Source organism: Osmerus eperlanus, chromosome 8 (assembly GCF_963692335.1).
Source record: "Osmerus eperlanus chromosome 8, fOsmEpe2.1, whole genome shotgun sequence".
NCBI lineage: Eukaryota > Metazoa > Chordata > Actinopteri > Osmeriformes > Osmeridae > Osmerus > Osmerus eperlanus.
In genome coordinates, this window is record NC_085025.1 from 5389272 (window position 1) to 5402756 (window position 13485).

At 48.5% G+C, this 13485-nt stretch overlaps 1 protein-coding gene across 1 annotated transcript; it reads left to right on the top strand.

Moving 5' to 3' along the window:
- Positions 1 to 105: 105 nt before the first annotated feature.
- ankef1a (ankyrin repeat and EF-hand domain containing 1a) lies at positions 106 to 6282 on the top strand. The gene is made up of 10 exons (XM_062466983.1): positions 106 to 509; positions 792 to 1162; positions 1805 to 2004; positions 2294 to 2443; positions 2658 to 2781; positions 3116 to 3947; positions 4261 to 4487; positions 4640 to 4800; positions 5375 to 5515; positions 5857 to 6282. Exons 2-10 carry the CDS (start codon positions 811 to 813, stop codon positions 6010 to 6012), a joined length of 2343 nt encoding a protein of 780 aa, XP_062322967.1. The 5' UTR covers positions 106 to 509; positions 792 to 810; the 3' UTR covers positions 6013 to 6282.
- The last annotated feature ends 7203 nt before the right edge of the window (positions 6283 to 13485 follow it).

Below are 13485 nucleotides of genomic sequence, written 5' to 3' on the forward strand. Positions count from 1 at the left end.
ACAACATTGAACAACCCTGACAAATTTAAGATGATTTTGAAAGTGGCGGTATCGTATTCTTTATCGCGTAGAGTCATCAAGTATCCTCCTAGTGTGACCCTCTCAAACACTGTCATTTCCCTGTCACTCAAAGTAACTTCCAAGACCATGTCAACTGATATATGCGACGTCGCTGAAGTGCAAAGGAACTGTAATTCTACCTACTTGCGAATGTCGAGGCACTGAGACGGGCTGATAGTTTAAGCTTTGTCAAAACTCGGTCTGGGCTTTAAAAGAACGTTCTTCAGAGGCAGTCCCTGATCTTCAGCGCGCGTTATGTTGCTATGGAGATGAGGTCTCTGCCGGCAGAAACAAAGTAAGAGGTTGCGCTTTGAAACAAAGTAGCCTACCAAGGAAGAAATCCTTTTGAAACTTCAGAATTGTATCGATCGTTTTCATCGCGTATTATGTGTGGCTCCACCACACCAATAAAAAGGAGAACATAACCTATTTCCAAGATTTTGAATAAGGTATAGTAAGAGAGTGATGGTCTCGATAACAGAATAGTAGGCTACTGTACTAGTAGAGCTACTGTAAAGTTCTAATATTGTTTTGATGTAATGAGACTTGTTTTTTTTCGAACTAAATTTGAGATCAAGTGAAACTAATGTATACAGTACAGTAGTTTTTAACCAGTCGCAATTGTTAATCGGCTAATTTGGTTCGTTCCTTAAAACACAGAAGCCTTATTTCTTTCAATCGAACTCATTAATATCGCCAAACATATGCATTTACCGTGTCGTCCTGTACAGGGAAAGAGTACAGTACGGGATGAAGAGTCGAGTTGCAGAGGGTCGTCTGCAGGTGCTTCAGATCTACAAACTGCTACAGCACGTCCATGATGGAGACAAATCCCGGATAGAGACGATGGTGAGCATGGGGGTGGACCAGCTAATCAACCTGACTGAACCCAAGCAGGGCACCGGTGTTCTCCACCTGGCTTCAGAGGCCAACAACACAGACATGGTCAGCTTCCTGCTGTCCCTGGGCGCCCATCCCAACATCCAGGACACGAGGGGTCGCACCCCTGTGATGCTCGCCGCAGAGCTGGGCCACATCGACATGGTGAACCTGCTGGCCGAAAGCAACGCTGACATGAGCCTGGTGGACTCGGAGGGGAAAGGTGAGGGGGAGGACTGCACAGGCTCTGGAGCAGGGTTAGTAACAGACACTGATACTCTGTGTGGGATAGAGTCAGATAGCATAGAGCAGTGGTCTTCAACCCTGGTCCTCAGGGCCCTCCTGACATAGAGCACAGTACCCCTGGTCCTCCATTGTATGTGATTATGGGACTGACACACAGTGTGTTCTGTTTTTTCTTCAGTCAGACAAAGGGTTTGTGTTGAATGCCTGACTTGTGTCTGACTCATCAAAATGCATGATCCTCTCTGTTTAGATATTGATGAGCTCAGTATCCCTGGTTACTCAAATTGCGTGGGATCCAACCAATGGCACTGCTATAAAGCTCCTTTAAACCAATTATCATAATTGCCTCAATCGCAGTCCAACCCGGACAGCCTTCCATTACAGTAAATGACACGGCAAGGCTCTTTAGAGGGGGAAGAGAGGGGACAGGGAGGGGAGAGGCAGCAACAATGGCCACATCTAATTACAGATCAGACCCAGAAGTTGATCCTCTCCTGCAAAGCCTCTTGGGTAATCTGAGCCTGTGGATCTGGCTGGGTTCGCTGGTCTGGTCTCTTCCTCTTTCTCTCCCCTCTGATCTCTCTCCCTGTCCCCCTGCCCTTCCTGGCCGTGTTCCCAGGCATGCTCTTCTACTGTATGGTCCCTACCAAGCGCCATACGCGCTGCATGCAGGTGGGCCTGAAAGGCAACGCTGATGTCAACAACGTGTCGCTGGCCGGGGTGCCAGTCTTCCTGCTGGCGTGTGAGCAGGCACCAGAATGTGCCACTATGTGTCTCAGGATGCTGGAGAGTGGTGCTGACCCCAACGCAACCAATGAGGTTAGAAGAGGGGGTGGGGTGGTGAGGGGTTGGGAGGGGGTTGGATGCTTGAGTCTGAAGTCCTCTCTCAAAGTCTGTTTGCAGTGTTTGGGGAAGCCTGAAAAACAAGCATTTCAATGTCAGTAATGTACGTGCACATGACAATAAACCTGAACGTGTTCAAACAGAGTGTGTCTTGTTCGAACAGAGATCAGCATCTCCTTAAAGGTCCTCTGTTCAAGTTCTGATGTTCTCCATTCAAGTATCTGTCAAAACATATTGTGAAGGCTCAGCGTCTCTCTGTCTCCAGGCAACCGGCCGGACAGCCCTGATGGAGGCCTCCCGAGCAGGGTGCCTCCAGCTGGTGAGAGCCATCCTGCAGAGGGGAGGGAACCCCAACGCCCTGGACAAGAAGAGCTTCCATGCCACACACCTCGCAGCCATGGGCGGCTTCTTCGAGGTGGGTCCCAGTGAGCGTGTGGCTGTAAAAGAATGAGGCAGTCTGGTATTTACTGCTGCTGATGACTCATGTTTAGAGCTCAGAGTCCTGTGAGTTCATCTGTCAGCTTATAGCCGTTACAGGAATGTTCCCCAAGGATGGTGTGGTGCAGAGACAGTTACTGGCAAAAAAGTTATTTGTGAGTCAAGGAACGCTGACTGTCCTTCCTGTGCAGGTGATCCAGATTCTGTCTGCGTACGGAGCAGATATGGGGGTGATGACCCTGGAGGGCAGTACTGCTCTGCACTACGGGGCCTACGGTGGTTTCACCGACTGCTGCCGGTTCCTGGCTCAGAGAGGTACCAGGGAGGCTGTTAGTGACAGAGCTATCTTCAGAGCCATAACCCTCACAGCCCTATCCTTTAGATCCATAACCTTAACATCCATAGCCCTCACAACCATAACCCACACAGCCAAACTCTAATTACACCTCCTTTGGACGATAAACCTCTGGGGATGGGTATAGCTCAGCGGAAGAGCATTAAACTGCAGATCTATAAATCAGGTCCAAATCCCCCCTGTCCTCATTTGGGATCAGCTAAATGAATACCTTACATTGCATAACTCTTACAACTGAGCTTGGTTTATAAAGTGTGAGCTTCTGAAGTAGCTTTTCCGTCCATGTGTCTCCAGGTTGTAACTCCAAGCTGAAGGACCAGGAGGGTTTGTTGCCGCGCCAGGTTGCCAAGGACAACGGCCACAGGGCGGCCACAAAGGAGCTAAAGAAGGCCGAGAGGTTACAAGGGAAGTACTCCAAGCCTGGCGTGTCCAATCCGAACCCTCCCTGGGCCCTGACCCTCCACGATTGGTCCTACGAGAACGAGACCGTCCTTCGCAACGCCTTCGCGGAGGAGTCAGGGGGAACCGATTCGGTTTCTGGGGAGACGTTCATCTCCGTGCTGCAGGGCCACCACGCGCCGGCAGAACTCGACGAGCTCCACACCATCCTCGCGGCCCACGACAAGAGGAGAGAAGGCATCATCAGCGTCAACGAGTTCTTCAAAGGCCTCAAGTACCTTCAGAAGCCCTTCGTCATGAGCTCCTACGGCCCCAAGAAGAAAAAAGGGGGGAAAGGAGCGGGGAAGAAAGGGAAGAAGAAAGGGAAGATCACCATTCCTCTTCCCATCTGCACTGTCCCCTCGGAGCTCATCCACCGGCGGGACGACGGTGGTCCACCTCACTTCATGATTGAGACCCACCACCTCGCCACCGACCTCAGCCGCTTCGACCGGGACCACCCTCCCAGCCACCCCATCCAGGACGACTCCGCCTGGTACATGGACGAGCCTGACAAGGTCTACATCAACATCAGCTACAGCGTAAAGACCGGAGACCTGGAGTCTCTGGACCTGGCCTTCAGTCAGGGGGTGCCTGTGGACGTGAAGGACCGCTTCTACAAGACCCCGCTCATGACCGCATGCTCCAGCGGCAACTATGACGTGGCTCACTACCTTCTCAGCCAGGGGTAAGATATCCTGGGGTAGATCTCAGCCAGGGGTAAGATATCCTGGGGTAGATCTCAGCCAGGGGTAAGATATCCTGGGGTAGATCTTAGCCAGGGGTAAGATATCCTGGGGTAGATCTCAGCCAGGGGTAAGATATCCTGGGGTAGATCTCAGCCAGGGGTAAGATATCCTGGGGTAGATCTCAGCCAGGGGTGTTGGTGTTAGAGCTCTAGGAGTAAGACTTCCAGGGGTAAGACAGGAGGAGTCAGGTGGCTGAGCGGTTAGGGAATCGGGCTAGTAATCAGAAGGTTGCCGGTTCGATTACCCCCCCAGGGCTGATGTAAACGCCTGTGACCAGTTCCGCTGGACGCCACTTCACCATGCCTGCCACGCCGGCCAATTGGACGTCGTGGAGCTGCTGCTGGAACGAGGCGCCTCGGTGGACGCCCCGGCACTGAACGGAGCCACGCCCCTCATGAGGGCCATCGAGAGCTGCAGGCTCTGCTGCGTGGACTTCCTCATCAAGGCTGGAGCCGACGTTGCCGCAGAGAACAAGAAAGGTGACGTCAGCGTCGCGAACTAAAACGTGATCATTCATTTGATCTTGCCTCTTCAGTTTTCTCTGTTGTTTGTGTCATGGTTGGGATATTTCTTAATTCGGGGACTGTCGCTGATTTTTGCCTGTGTTTTGAGTCCTGAATTTTCGTTACAGAACAAAATTGCCTGGCCATAGCTCGTGCCTATGCAGACATACGGATTGTGGACTTGATTAAGGCTAAGATTGATACTCTGCCTAAACCCAAAGAGAACAAGAAAGCCAAGACTGCAAAACAACCACAACAGAAACCCAAACCAGCTACCGCTACAGAAAAGGTACCAGCTGCACACTAATGGGGGCTGGAATCGGCTTCAAGCTGCTAATAGTGGATCAATATTTTCAGTTTTAGACACACACTGCAAGACACACATTCCTCTTTGCTCTTGAAGTCCTATCAACATGAAACACAAGCTGCTGTTACTCTACCCCGGCGAGTTGTAAGCAAATTAGCTGAGCCGTGTTGAGTTACGCATGGACAAGCTTGCTGTGGGGATCTTAGTAACCACAGACACAGTAGCTGGAGACCAGCTTGCTGTGGGGATCTTAGTAACCACAGACACAGTAGCTGGAGACAAGCGGACATTCCAGTCTCTAGTCACGGACACAGGGAGCTAATTGTTGATGTTACTTATGTGTTGCTTTCACAGCCCCCCTGGAGCGTCCAGTCAGATTACAGCTGGGTCTCATTTCAGAGGCTAGACTTCATATTAAACGTGTATATGATGACAAAACACTTGTATATAATATTGTATACTATCGACTGGATCTGAACATCTTTGATTTGGTATTGCCTGAATTTAAGGGGTCGGTGCCCTTGGTGACCCTTGTTGCTATGGTTACCCCCTCCAGAGCGCTGAAACGCTGAACTCAGTGCCGTCCCACAAGCTGGCAAAGAAAGAAACCTCCATGAAGGAAACTGTTGTCATGCACAGCTCCCAGATCACCCAGGGGAAACTAGGCAAAGTGGACATCAGCTTTTTGCCCAAAACGGTACGGCCATTCTCAGACCTAACTCCTGACCTTTCCTCTATGGTAGAAAGGTCCTGTAGATGTGGAAGACTTTACTTTATTCATGTGGAAGTTGTGAATATGGATGCAAGTCGGCTACAAATCTGTGATTTAAGAAAAAAAGTAAAATCCATATAAGAAAAAAGAAATTCTGATTTCATCCTGCGCTTGTGTGTCTGTTTGTTGGTTTTCCACTGTAATACTGATCTGATCCTTGATTACCCGATGTATTTACCTCACGCCCTATTTGTATGTCACTTTGGGTGAAAGCGTCAGCTGAATGGGTAAAAGCTCCAGTTTAAACGGCTGACTTCGTCCTCCAGGTGAGGGGCAAGCAGCTCACCAGCAGCCAGATGCTGGAGAAGAAGGAGAGGCGGAGGGAGAGGTTCTCCTACGAGGTGGACTTTGAGGACTTCCTGATGCCCTTCAGCATGAACATCCAGAAGAAATCTCTGGAGCTGTCTGAGGTCACCAACTAGAGGAGCAAATCAAGAGCAGTGCATCTGCAGCTGGTCTCTGTGTTCTGACTGGTCCCAGCTCTGTACTGGACCATACAGGAGATAGTCCTAAGACAGGCATGTGCAGATGGGCATCAGTAGTGTAGGAGATGGCCTACTTACCAACAACATGCCATGAAGGAAAGATGTTCAGTTTAAAGCGATTTTACACAGTGCACTAGTGCCATGTGATCACAGGTTCTTGTGTTTGTACTCTGTAGCATATTCAGTGAATAAATGGATCTGTGCATTTTCTACCCAGCTGTCCTCCATCGCTTTATCACGTAGAACTGATGTGTACCTAATGTCAGGATGTGTTTGTATTTCAAGTATGTAGAATGAGGGCTAAAGTATACAGCACATGTCCTGTCCTGGGCCTTGCCTGCTTCTCTCTCTCTCTCTCTCTCTCTCTCTCTCTCTCTCTCTCTCTCTCTCTCTCTCCCTCTCTCTCTCTCTCTCTCTCTCTCTCTCTCTCTCTCTCTCTCTCTCTCTCCCTCTCTCTCTCTTCTCTTTTTGTCTCTCTCTCTCTGTCTCTCCCTTTCTCTGCCTCTCTCCCCCATTTCTTTCTCCCTCACTCTCTTCCTCTCCCTTTCTCTCCCTCCCTCCCCCCTTTCTCTCTTTCTCCCTCACTCTCTTCCTCTCTCTACCCCCTTCTCTCTGCAGTTGCAGAAGGTTTAATGATGTGGGAGGATCAGAGCTAGCGGCAGGTAGTTGGCGTGTGTCACGTCTCCTTTCTCCCTCACCGTCTGTCCGACACGCTGTGCCACAGCCCTCGCTCTGCAGGTAACAGGACAAGCTAGCACACACACACCCACACAGTCTTTAAAACCTCCTTGTGTCCTTGTAAATCATGGTACACGTGGTTGGTTCTGTGATGGTTTCAGTTCATTGGTTGTGTGCTAGTTTCGTTTTACTGGTCTGTCACACTGTAACACGAAGAGTGCGCGCGCACTCTACCAAACAGTCTGTTATTTTCTGACGAGAAGGATGTGTTCTACAGACAGACCAGCAGGGGGTGCTGTTTGTCACAACTTCATTGGAGACAGGAGTGCTCTCCTCGCTGGAGGTCTGTCCTCCCTGAGTCTAACGTGAAAGCTGAACAACCACAATAACAAAAAAGCTGCATGAACAGGAACTTGTCTCAGCTCACAATGTGGCAAGATGGCAGCCTTGTATGTGCCCATTGTTTTCATAGCCACCATGGCTGTCCTGGTATCAATTCAACAAAGTATAAATCTGAATAGAAGAGAGATCTCTGTGAATACCCATGATAAAGAAATGTTGTTGATCTCAATTCTTTTTTTTCAAATAACAACTGTCACAGATTTTCATTGTTTCATCTAGTTTGCCTTTTGGCAATGGAGTCCATCAACTGTGCATGATATTAGCAGCACATGATCAGAGATTACCATCCGGCTGATGGATTTTCTCTCACCTGCCTGTGTGTTAAATGTGTTAGCCCGTCCTGAGCCCTGCTCTCTCATGATCGGCTGGTATAATATGATTCCTGTGTATTCAACATCCACGGGGTGCAGTTGCATAATCAAATGAAAGGAGAGAGAGAAAAAACCAACATGGAGGTTCGGTATACAGGCCGTGTCTCTGTCCGTTGTGAATTAGAACAGGACCCCTCATGACACAGACACAGCTAGGAGACAGAGAGGGAAAGGGGACAGAGGAGGAGGAGGGGCGATGTAGACGAAGGAGATTAGACGGGAGAGAAGAAGAAAACCCAGTGGTGACATTCATGTCTGAGAGTGAGTGTAATGAGATGGAGAGCAGTGCAGGGTGGGAGGAGATGGAGAGAGCAAGACAGATGGAGAGAGAGAGAGAGTATAAGGAGAGAGTGGAATGAGAGAGAGTGAGAGAGAGCGAGAGGAGAGGAGAGTGCAAGAGCGGGGGCCGGTGTGAGTCAGAGATGGGGGGGGGGAGTCGGAGGATGGAGGGGAAAGAGGGAGGGGGTGGCGTGGGTGGAGAGAAGGGCTTTTCCACCATAATAAACGCTGTGCAGGTTAGAGGCAGTAACGCAGGCCACAGGCTGACTGGCGGTCACAGTCTGACGCAGTGAAACCGTGTGTGTGTGGCTGCGTGGGGGGGTTGTGTTTCTCAGTGTGTGTGCCTGTTTTTGTGTACTGTACATTCATTACCTCAGGTATCAGTCTTTGTGTGTGTGGGGGGGTATGTAAATGAGCATGTAAATGTGCCTATGAGAGCTAAAGGATGACATTTAACACAAGCACATCACAACACTTCTTTCTGCTTTGTAATCAGCATTTATTATTCATGTGTGGATGAGTCTAAAGGCTTCACCCACAGCTGGATACACATGGCTTTATTTTAAGGATGAACATGACTGATAGAGTAAATGAATGAGGAAATTAACTCAAGGTGCGTTCTGGAAGGAGTGTGTGGATGTGGTGGATGAGTCCTAGCTGGGTGAGGAGGATGAGTCCTGGCTGGGTGAGGTGGATGAGTCCTAGCTGGGTGAGTCCTGGCTGGGTGAGGTGGATGAGTCCTGGCTGGGTGAGATGGATGAGTCCTGGCTGGGTGAGGTGGATGAGTCCTGGTTGGGTGAGGGGGATGAGTCCTGGCTGGGTGAGGTGGATGAGTCCTGGCTGGGTGAGATGGATGAGTCCTGGCTGGGTGAGGTGGATGAGTCCTGGCTGGGTGAGGGGGATGAGTCCTGGCTGGATGAGTCCTAGCTGGGTGAGTCCTGGCTGGGTGAGGTGGATGAGTCCTGGCTGGGTGAGGGGGATGAGTCCTTCCTGGATGAGTCCTAGCTGGGTGAGTCCTGGCTGGGTGAGGTGGATGAGTCCTGGCTGGGTGAGGGGGATGAGTCCTGGCTGGGTGAGGTGGATGAGTCCTTGTTGCAGGAGGAGGAGCCTGAGAGCCAGGGAGGAGCCTGTTGGATGGGGGGGGGGGGACAGGTACATGTGACAGGTCACCAACCGTCTGATAGGGTTAAAGATCCCTCACTGAATCTGTCCCCTTCTGAGTGTTTTATATTTAGGTTTGTTTAGGTGAAGCCCTCTGTGACATTGCTTGTAAAAAGGCCACAATTATAATTTGATTTGATTTGACAGGTAGATCTTCTGTGGATTTACATGGAGACTGCCAGGCATGCATGTATGATGTGATTAGCAGATAGCTGTGTGATATAATATCAACAGAAAAACAAGAGTGTATGTGTGTACTTGAGTGTGTGTGTGTGTCCCATGTCTCTGATAAACAGTGCTACAGTGCGATGGTACTGCCTGTGCTAGGATGACTGGGGTCAGTTTCTCTGTGTTCCGGCAGGACTGCAGTGTTTCAGCCTCCTGGCAACTCTGCTTACTCAGCAGAAACTTGACTTCTCAGAACCCACTGGGACAGCCACGGCCTGGCACAGGGCCGTTAACCCCATCCAGCCTCAACAGCCAGCCTCTCTTTCCATCTCTCTCCCTCTCTCTCTCTCCCCATCTCTCTCTCTCTCTCTCTCTCTCTCTCTCTCTCTCTCTCTCTCTCTCTCTCTCTCTCTCTCTCTCTCCCTCTCTCTCTCCCCATCTCTCTCTCTCTCTCTCTCTCTCTCTCCATCTCTCTCCCCATCTCTCTCTCTCTCTCTCTCCATCTCTCTCCCCATCTCTCTCCCTCTTTCTCTCCATCTCTCTGGCGCAGTTTCACATCTCTCTGCTCTGACCCAGACTGCTGAGGACTGCTGGGCCACCCTGGAGGGACACACACATCAGAACACACACACGGATACACTACCAGAACACACACACGGATACACTACCAGAACACACACACACACGGATACACTACCAGAACACACACACGGATACACTACCAGAACACACTCACACACGGATACACTACCAGAACACACACACACACGGATACACTACCAGAACACACACACAACCAAGAACACACACAAACACAGAGAGAGAGTGAGAGAGAGAGAGAGAGAGAGAGAGGACACCAGCACTCAAACACATACAGCAGGGCTCTCATTTATCATGCTCTCACGCAACACAACAAGTATTTCTCACCCATTTCAACCATTTCTCATGCTGAGAAATCAAATGAGGGATAACTTGTCCCCGCTATATACAATTAATGGTCGAGGCGCAGGCATACTGAGATTATAGTTGTCTCGAGTTTTACAGAGTAAAAAGCCAATCAGAAAACATCACCATCACTATATGCACACATTACTTTAAAATCAGGGAGTCAGATAGCTGAGCGGTTAGGGAATCGGGCTAGTAATCTGAAGGTTGTTGGTTCGATTCCTGGCCGTGAAAAATGACGTTGTGTCCTTGGGCAAGAAACTTCACCCTACTTGCCTCGGGGAGAATGTCCCTGTACTTACTGTAAGTGGCTCTGGATAAGAGCGTCTGCTAAATGTAAAATGACGTTCTTTAATAGAACAATAGCTATGCGTTAACATAATCTTTTCTGGTTATTAAAAGTCAAGTTTGTAACTTCACCGGAAGTTCCAAACCTGGACTATTTCTCTCTGGAAATACGTATCACTGTAGTGTGCATATAGCCTACTAGAAAGCCCTGCAAGAGTATTCACAAACAGACAAGATCAGCTAGAACTGAAGTTTATGAACTGTACCGTTTACTTTTTATGTACACCTTAAGTTATCATTGTTAAACACATTATAAACACACAGTACTATGCATAAAACACTGGATGAATGCCTAGACTGTATACATTCTGCAGTTTGTGTAAAAACATGTTAGTTTACATTGTTATGGTTTTGGTTTTATCTTACTTATACTACGAAGGATCCAGAAGAACTTAGGGGTGGAAATAGCTCAGTGGTTAGAGCATTTTGACTGTAGGTGACAAGGTCGTAGGTTCAAAACTTCCCCTGGACTGTACGTTTCTTGAGATGAAAGCTAAATAGATACAGTCTTATGATATCTGACCCCCATTTATTGTCTGTCACCATGAGAAGGGTAGATGTGTCTCTCGGTAAAAATGTAGACGTGCTGTAGTTCATCTCAGTCCAGCCACTGTTACTCTGCATTTTCATTTGGCTCCCAGTCCCCTCAGACTCCAAACTGTCGCAATAACTCACCGCCCCTAGACGGAGGGAGGGTGGGTGGAGAGAGGGAGGTAGGGAGGGAAGGAAGGAGGGAGCGAGGGCGGGCGTGCGGGCAGGGGGAGAAATGGAGGGAAGTAGGGTGGGAGGGAGGGAGAGATGTTTAAAAAACTACTTTAATCTTGGCATAATCCTCTCCTAAGAGAGGTAGTGGCCATGGAGAAGGAAGACACTTTAATCAAACTACAACAGTCATGAAATATGAATATTGTGAATGTCATGTAAGTGTTCCTCAACAGGCCAGTCTAATACGTTCATGAATAATGGATGTTGTAGAGACGAGAGAAAGGGAAGAATGGACAGGTGCTACATGAGTGGATCATTTCTGGTGAAAGAAAAAGATCAGGTGATCAAATGCAGATGTATGTCTTTCATCAACCCTGTCTGAGAGTACCTCTTCAGATTCAATTTTTGATATTTATACAATCATTTCTGGAGCACTATCTGGTTAACTATATTCCTGATGGTGGTCCTCATCAAGTACTAATCAATGATGCTAACCTATTTTTTAAAAGAAATTGCAAATATATTTTCAACCTTTCAAAACGTTTTTGTAGTGAATATTTTTCAAAACTATTTTAGAAATCATTTTTTAGAAAAAAAAGTCAACCTTTCAAAACTTTTTTTCACACACAGTAAAACGAGAGGAGAGTAGGAGAGGGGAGAGGAGAACAGAGAAGCCTAAAACAGAGTAGAGTAAAACAGAGCAGAGTACAGTAAAGTTTGGTAGAGTCCTCATCAAGTACTCATCAATGATGCAAACCTATAAAAAAACTTTTTGTAGAAAATATTTTTCAAACCTTTAGAATTTTTGTCTTCAAAACATTGCAGTTCGGGACTGTACTGGGACAGTAAGGAAAAAAGTTAGTTGCGATCCCTAGATGTTATGAAGAGAGGGAGGGAGGAGAGAGTGGAATGGGATAAAGAGAGAGGGGGAGAGAGATAAGAAGGATGGGAGCTCAACAGAGAGGCTGCACTGTGAAGTGTTTGAGGCAGGTGAAGTCCCTGTAAAGAGAGTGATGGAGAGGAGGAGGGGGAGAGAGAGAGGGGGATCTTGGTACGAGGGTGTGAGTGGAGGAGAGAGGAGGTTCCTTGAAGCTGGGTACTGCAGAGCTAGACTGGTTTAGCCAGATTTGTCCTGTGCTGCTGCAACACTGAATTGGTCAGAGCTGAGTGATCCAGGAACAGAGAGAAATAGAGGTAGGGAGCGAAAGAGGGAAAGAAAGAGAAGGAGAGAGAGAGAGTTAGATAGAAAGGGAGAGGGGAGAGAGACAGAGACAAACAGATAGAGAGAGGCCCCCCAGTTGGGGTACAGGGGTTCTGTTTCACTGCAGTACAGTTGCTCTGCTCCACCTCTCTCTCTTCCTTTCTCTCTCCCCTCTCCCCATCATTCTGTATTTCCTTCTGGTATGTTCTCTTGTTTTCACAGCCTGGCAATGTTCCTTAAGGTCAGGGACTCCTCTGTCCTAACTAAGAGGGGTGAATTAAAAGTTGTATTAGACAGTATGACAAAGGCATTATACAGCACAGGTATTGTCCTGTACATCCAGGATGGACCCATCTCATTGACATGTATGCAGGTAAACTAGAAAGGAAACCCCTATTAAATGTATGATACCACAACTGTGCTTTGTCTTACATGACCAACACTGACCATTGATCTTACTTCTCGTCACCTTCTCATTAGTCGGGCAGCATCATCTGTAAATGTTGTGGTCTGTCTCTGGAATTGTTGATTAGCCAAGATAGTGAACAGTACAGTTTGTGTTATTTATGAATGCCAACAATGAGGTGGCAATAAGGCAGAGGCTAGCTTTTCTGGATGTGTGGCGTATCTCAATTGGATTTTTCCAGGTGGGAGAGAGAGAGAGGGGAAGAGAGAGAGAGGAGGAGAGAGAGGAAGAGCGAAGGGGAAATGCAGGGCGAGAGAGAGAGAGGGGGGAGCGAGAGAAACAGGAAGCCAGACCAAACATGGGCGCAGGTGACGCAGAGAGGATACCCTGTTTCCATAGCAACATACAGGTGCAGGCACACTGGCAGTTCAGTTTGGGAAGATATATGCACATGTACATAATGTTGTGTAAAACCCACACACATAACCACACACACACACATGCAGGGGGGCACAAATTACACATGTGCACACACACACACATGCACACACACACACACACACTAGAGTTGTAGGGCCTGTCATCAGTAAGAGCAGACTTGCTTTACCAATCAGCATAAAATACCTCCTGGGGGAAAACACAACACATTGACAAGGATGGGGGACGGGGACAGGGGGAGGCAGGGGGAGTCTCTACACTGTACCAAAGCTAGCTACACACAGTATGTCTGTGTGTGTGTGTGTGCT

Excerpts from the sequence above, each read along its gene's own strand:
- ankef1a (XM_062466983.1), top strand. The coding sequence starts at position 811 with ATGAAGAGTCGAGTTGCAGAGGGTCGTCTGCAGGTGCTTCAGATCTAC. Across the intron at positions 1,163-1,804 it reads GGTGGACTCGGAGGGGAAAG|GCATGCTCTTCTACTGTATG; the intron begins GTGAGGGGGAGG and ends CCGTGTTCCCAG. Across the intron at positions 2,005-2,293 it reads ACCCCAACGCAACCAATGAG|GCAACCGGCCGGACAGCCCT; the intron begins GTTAGAAGAGGG and ends CTCTGTCTCCAG.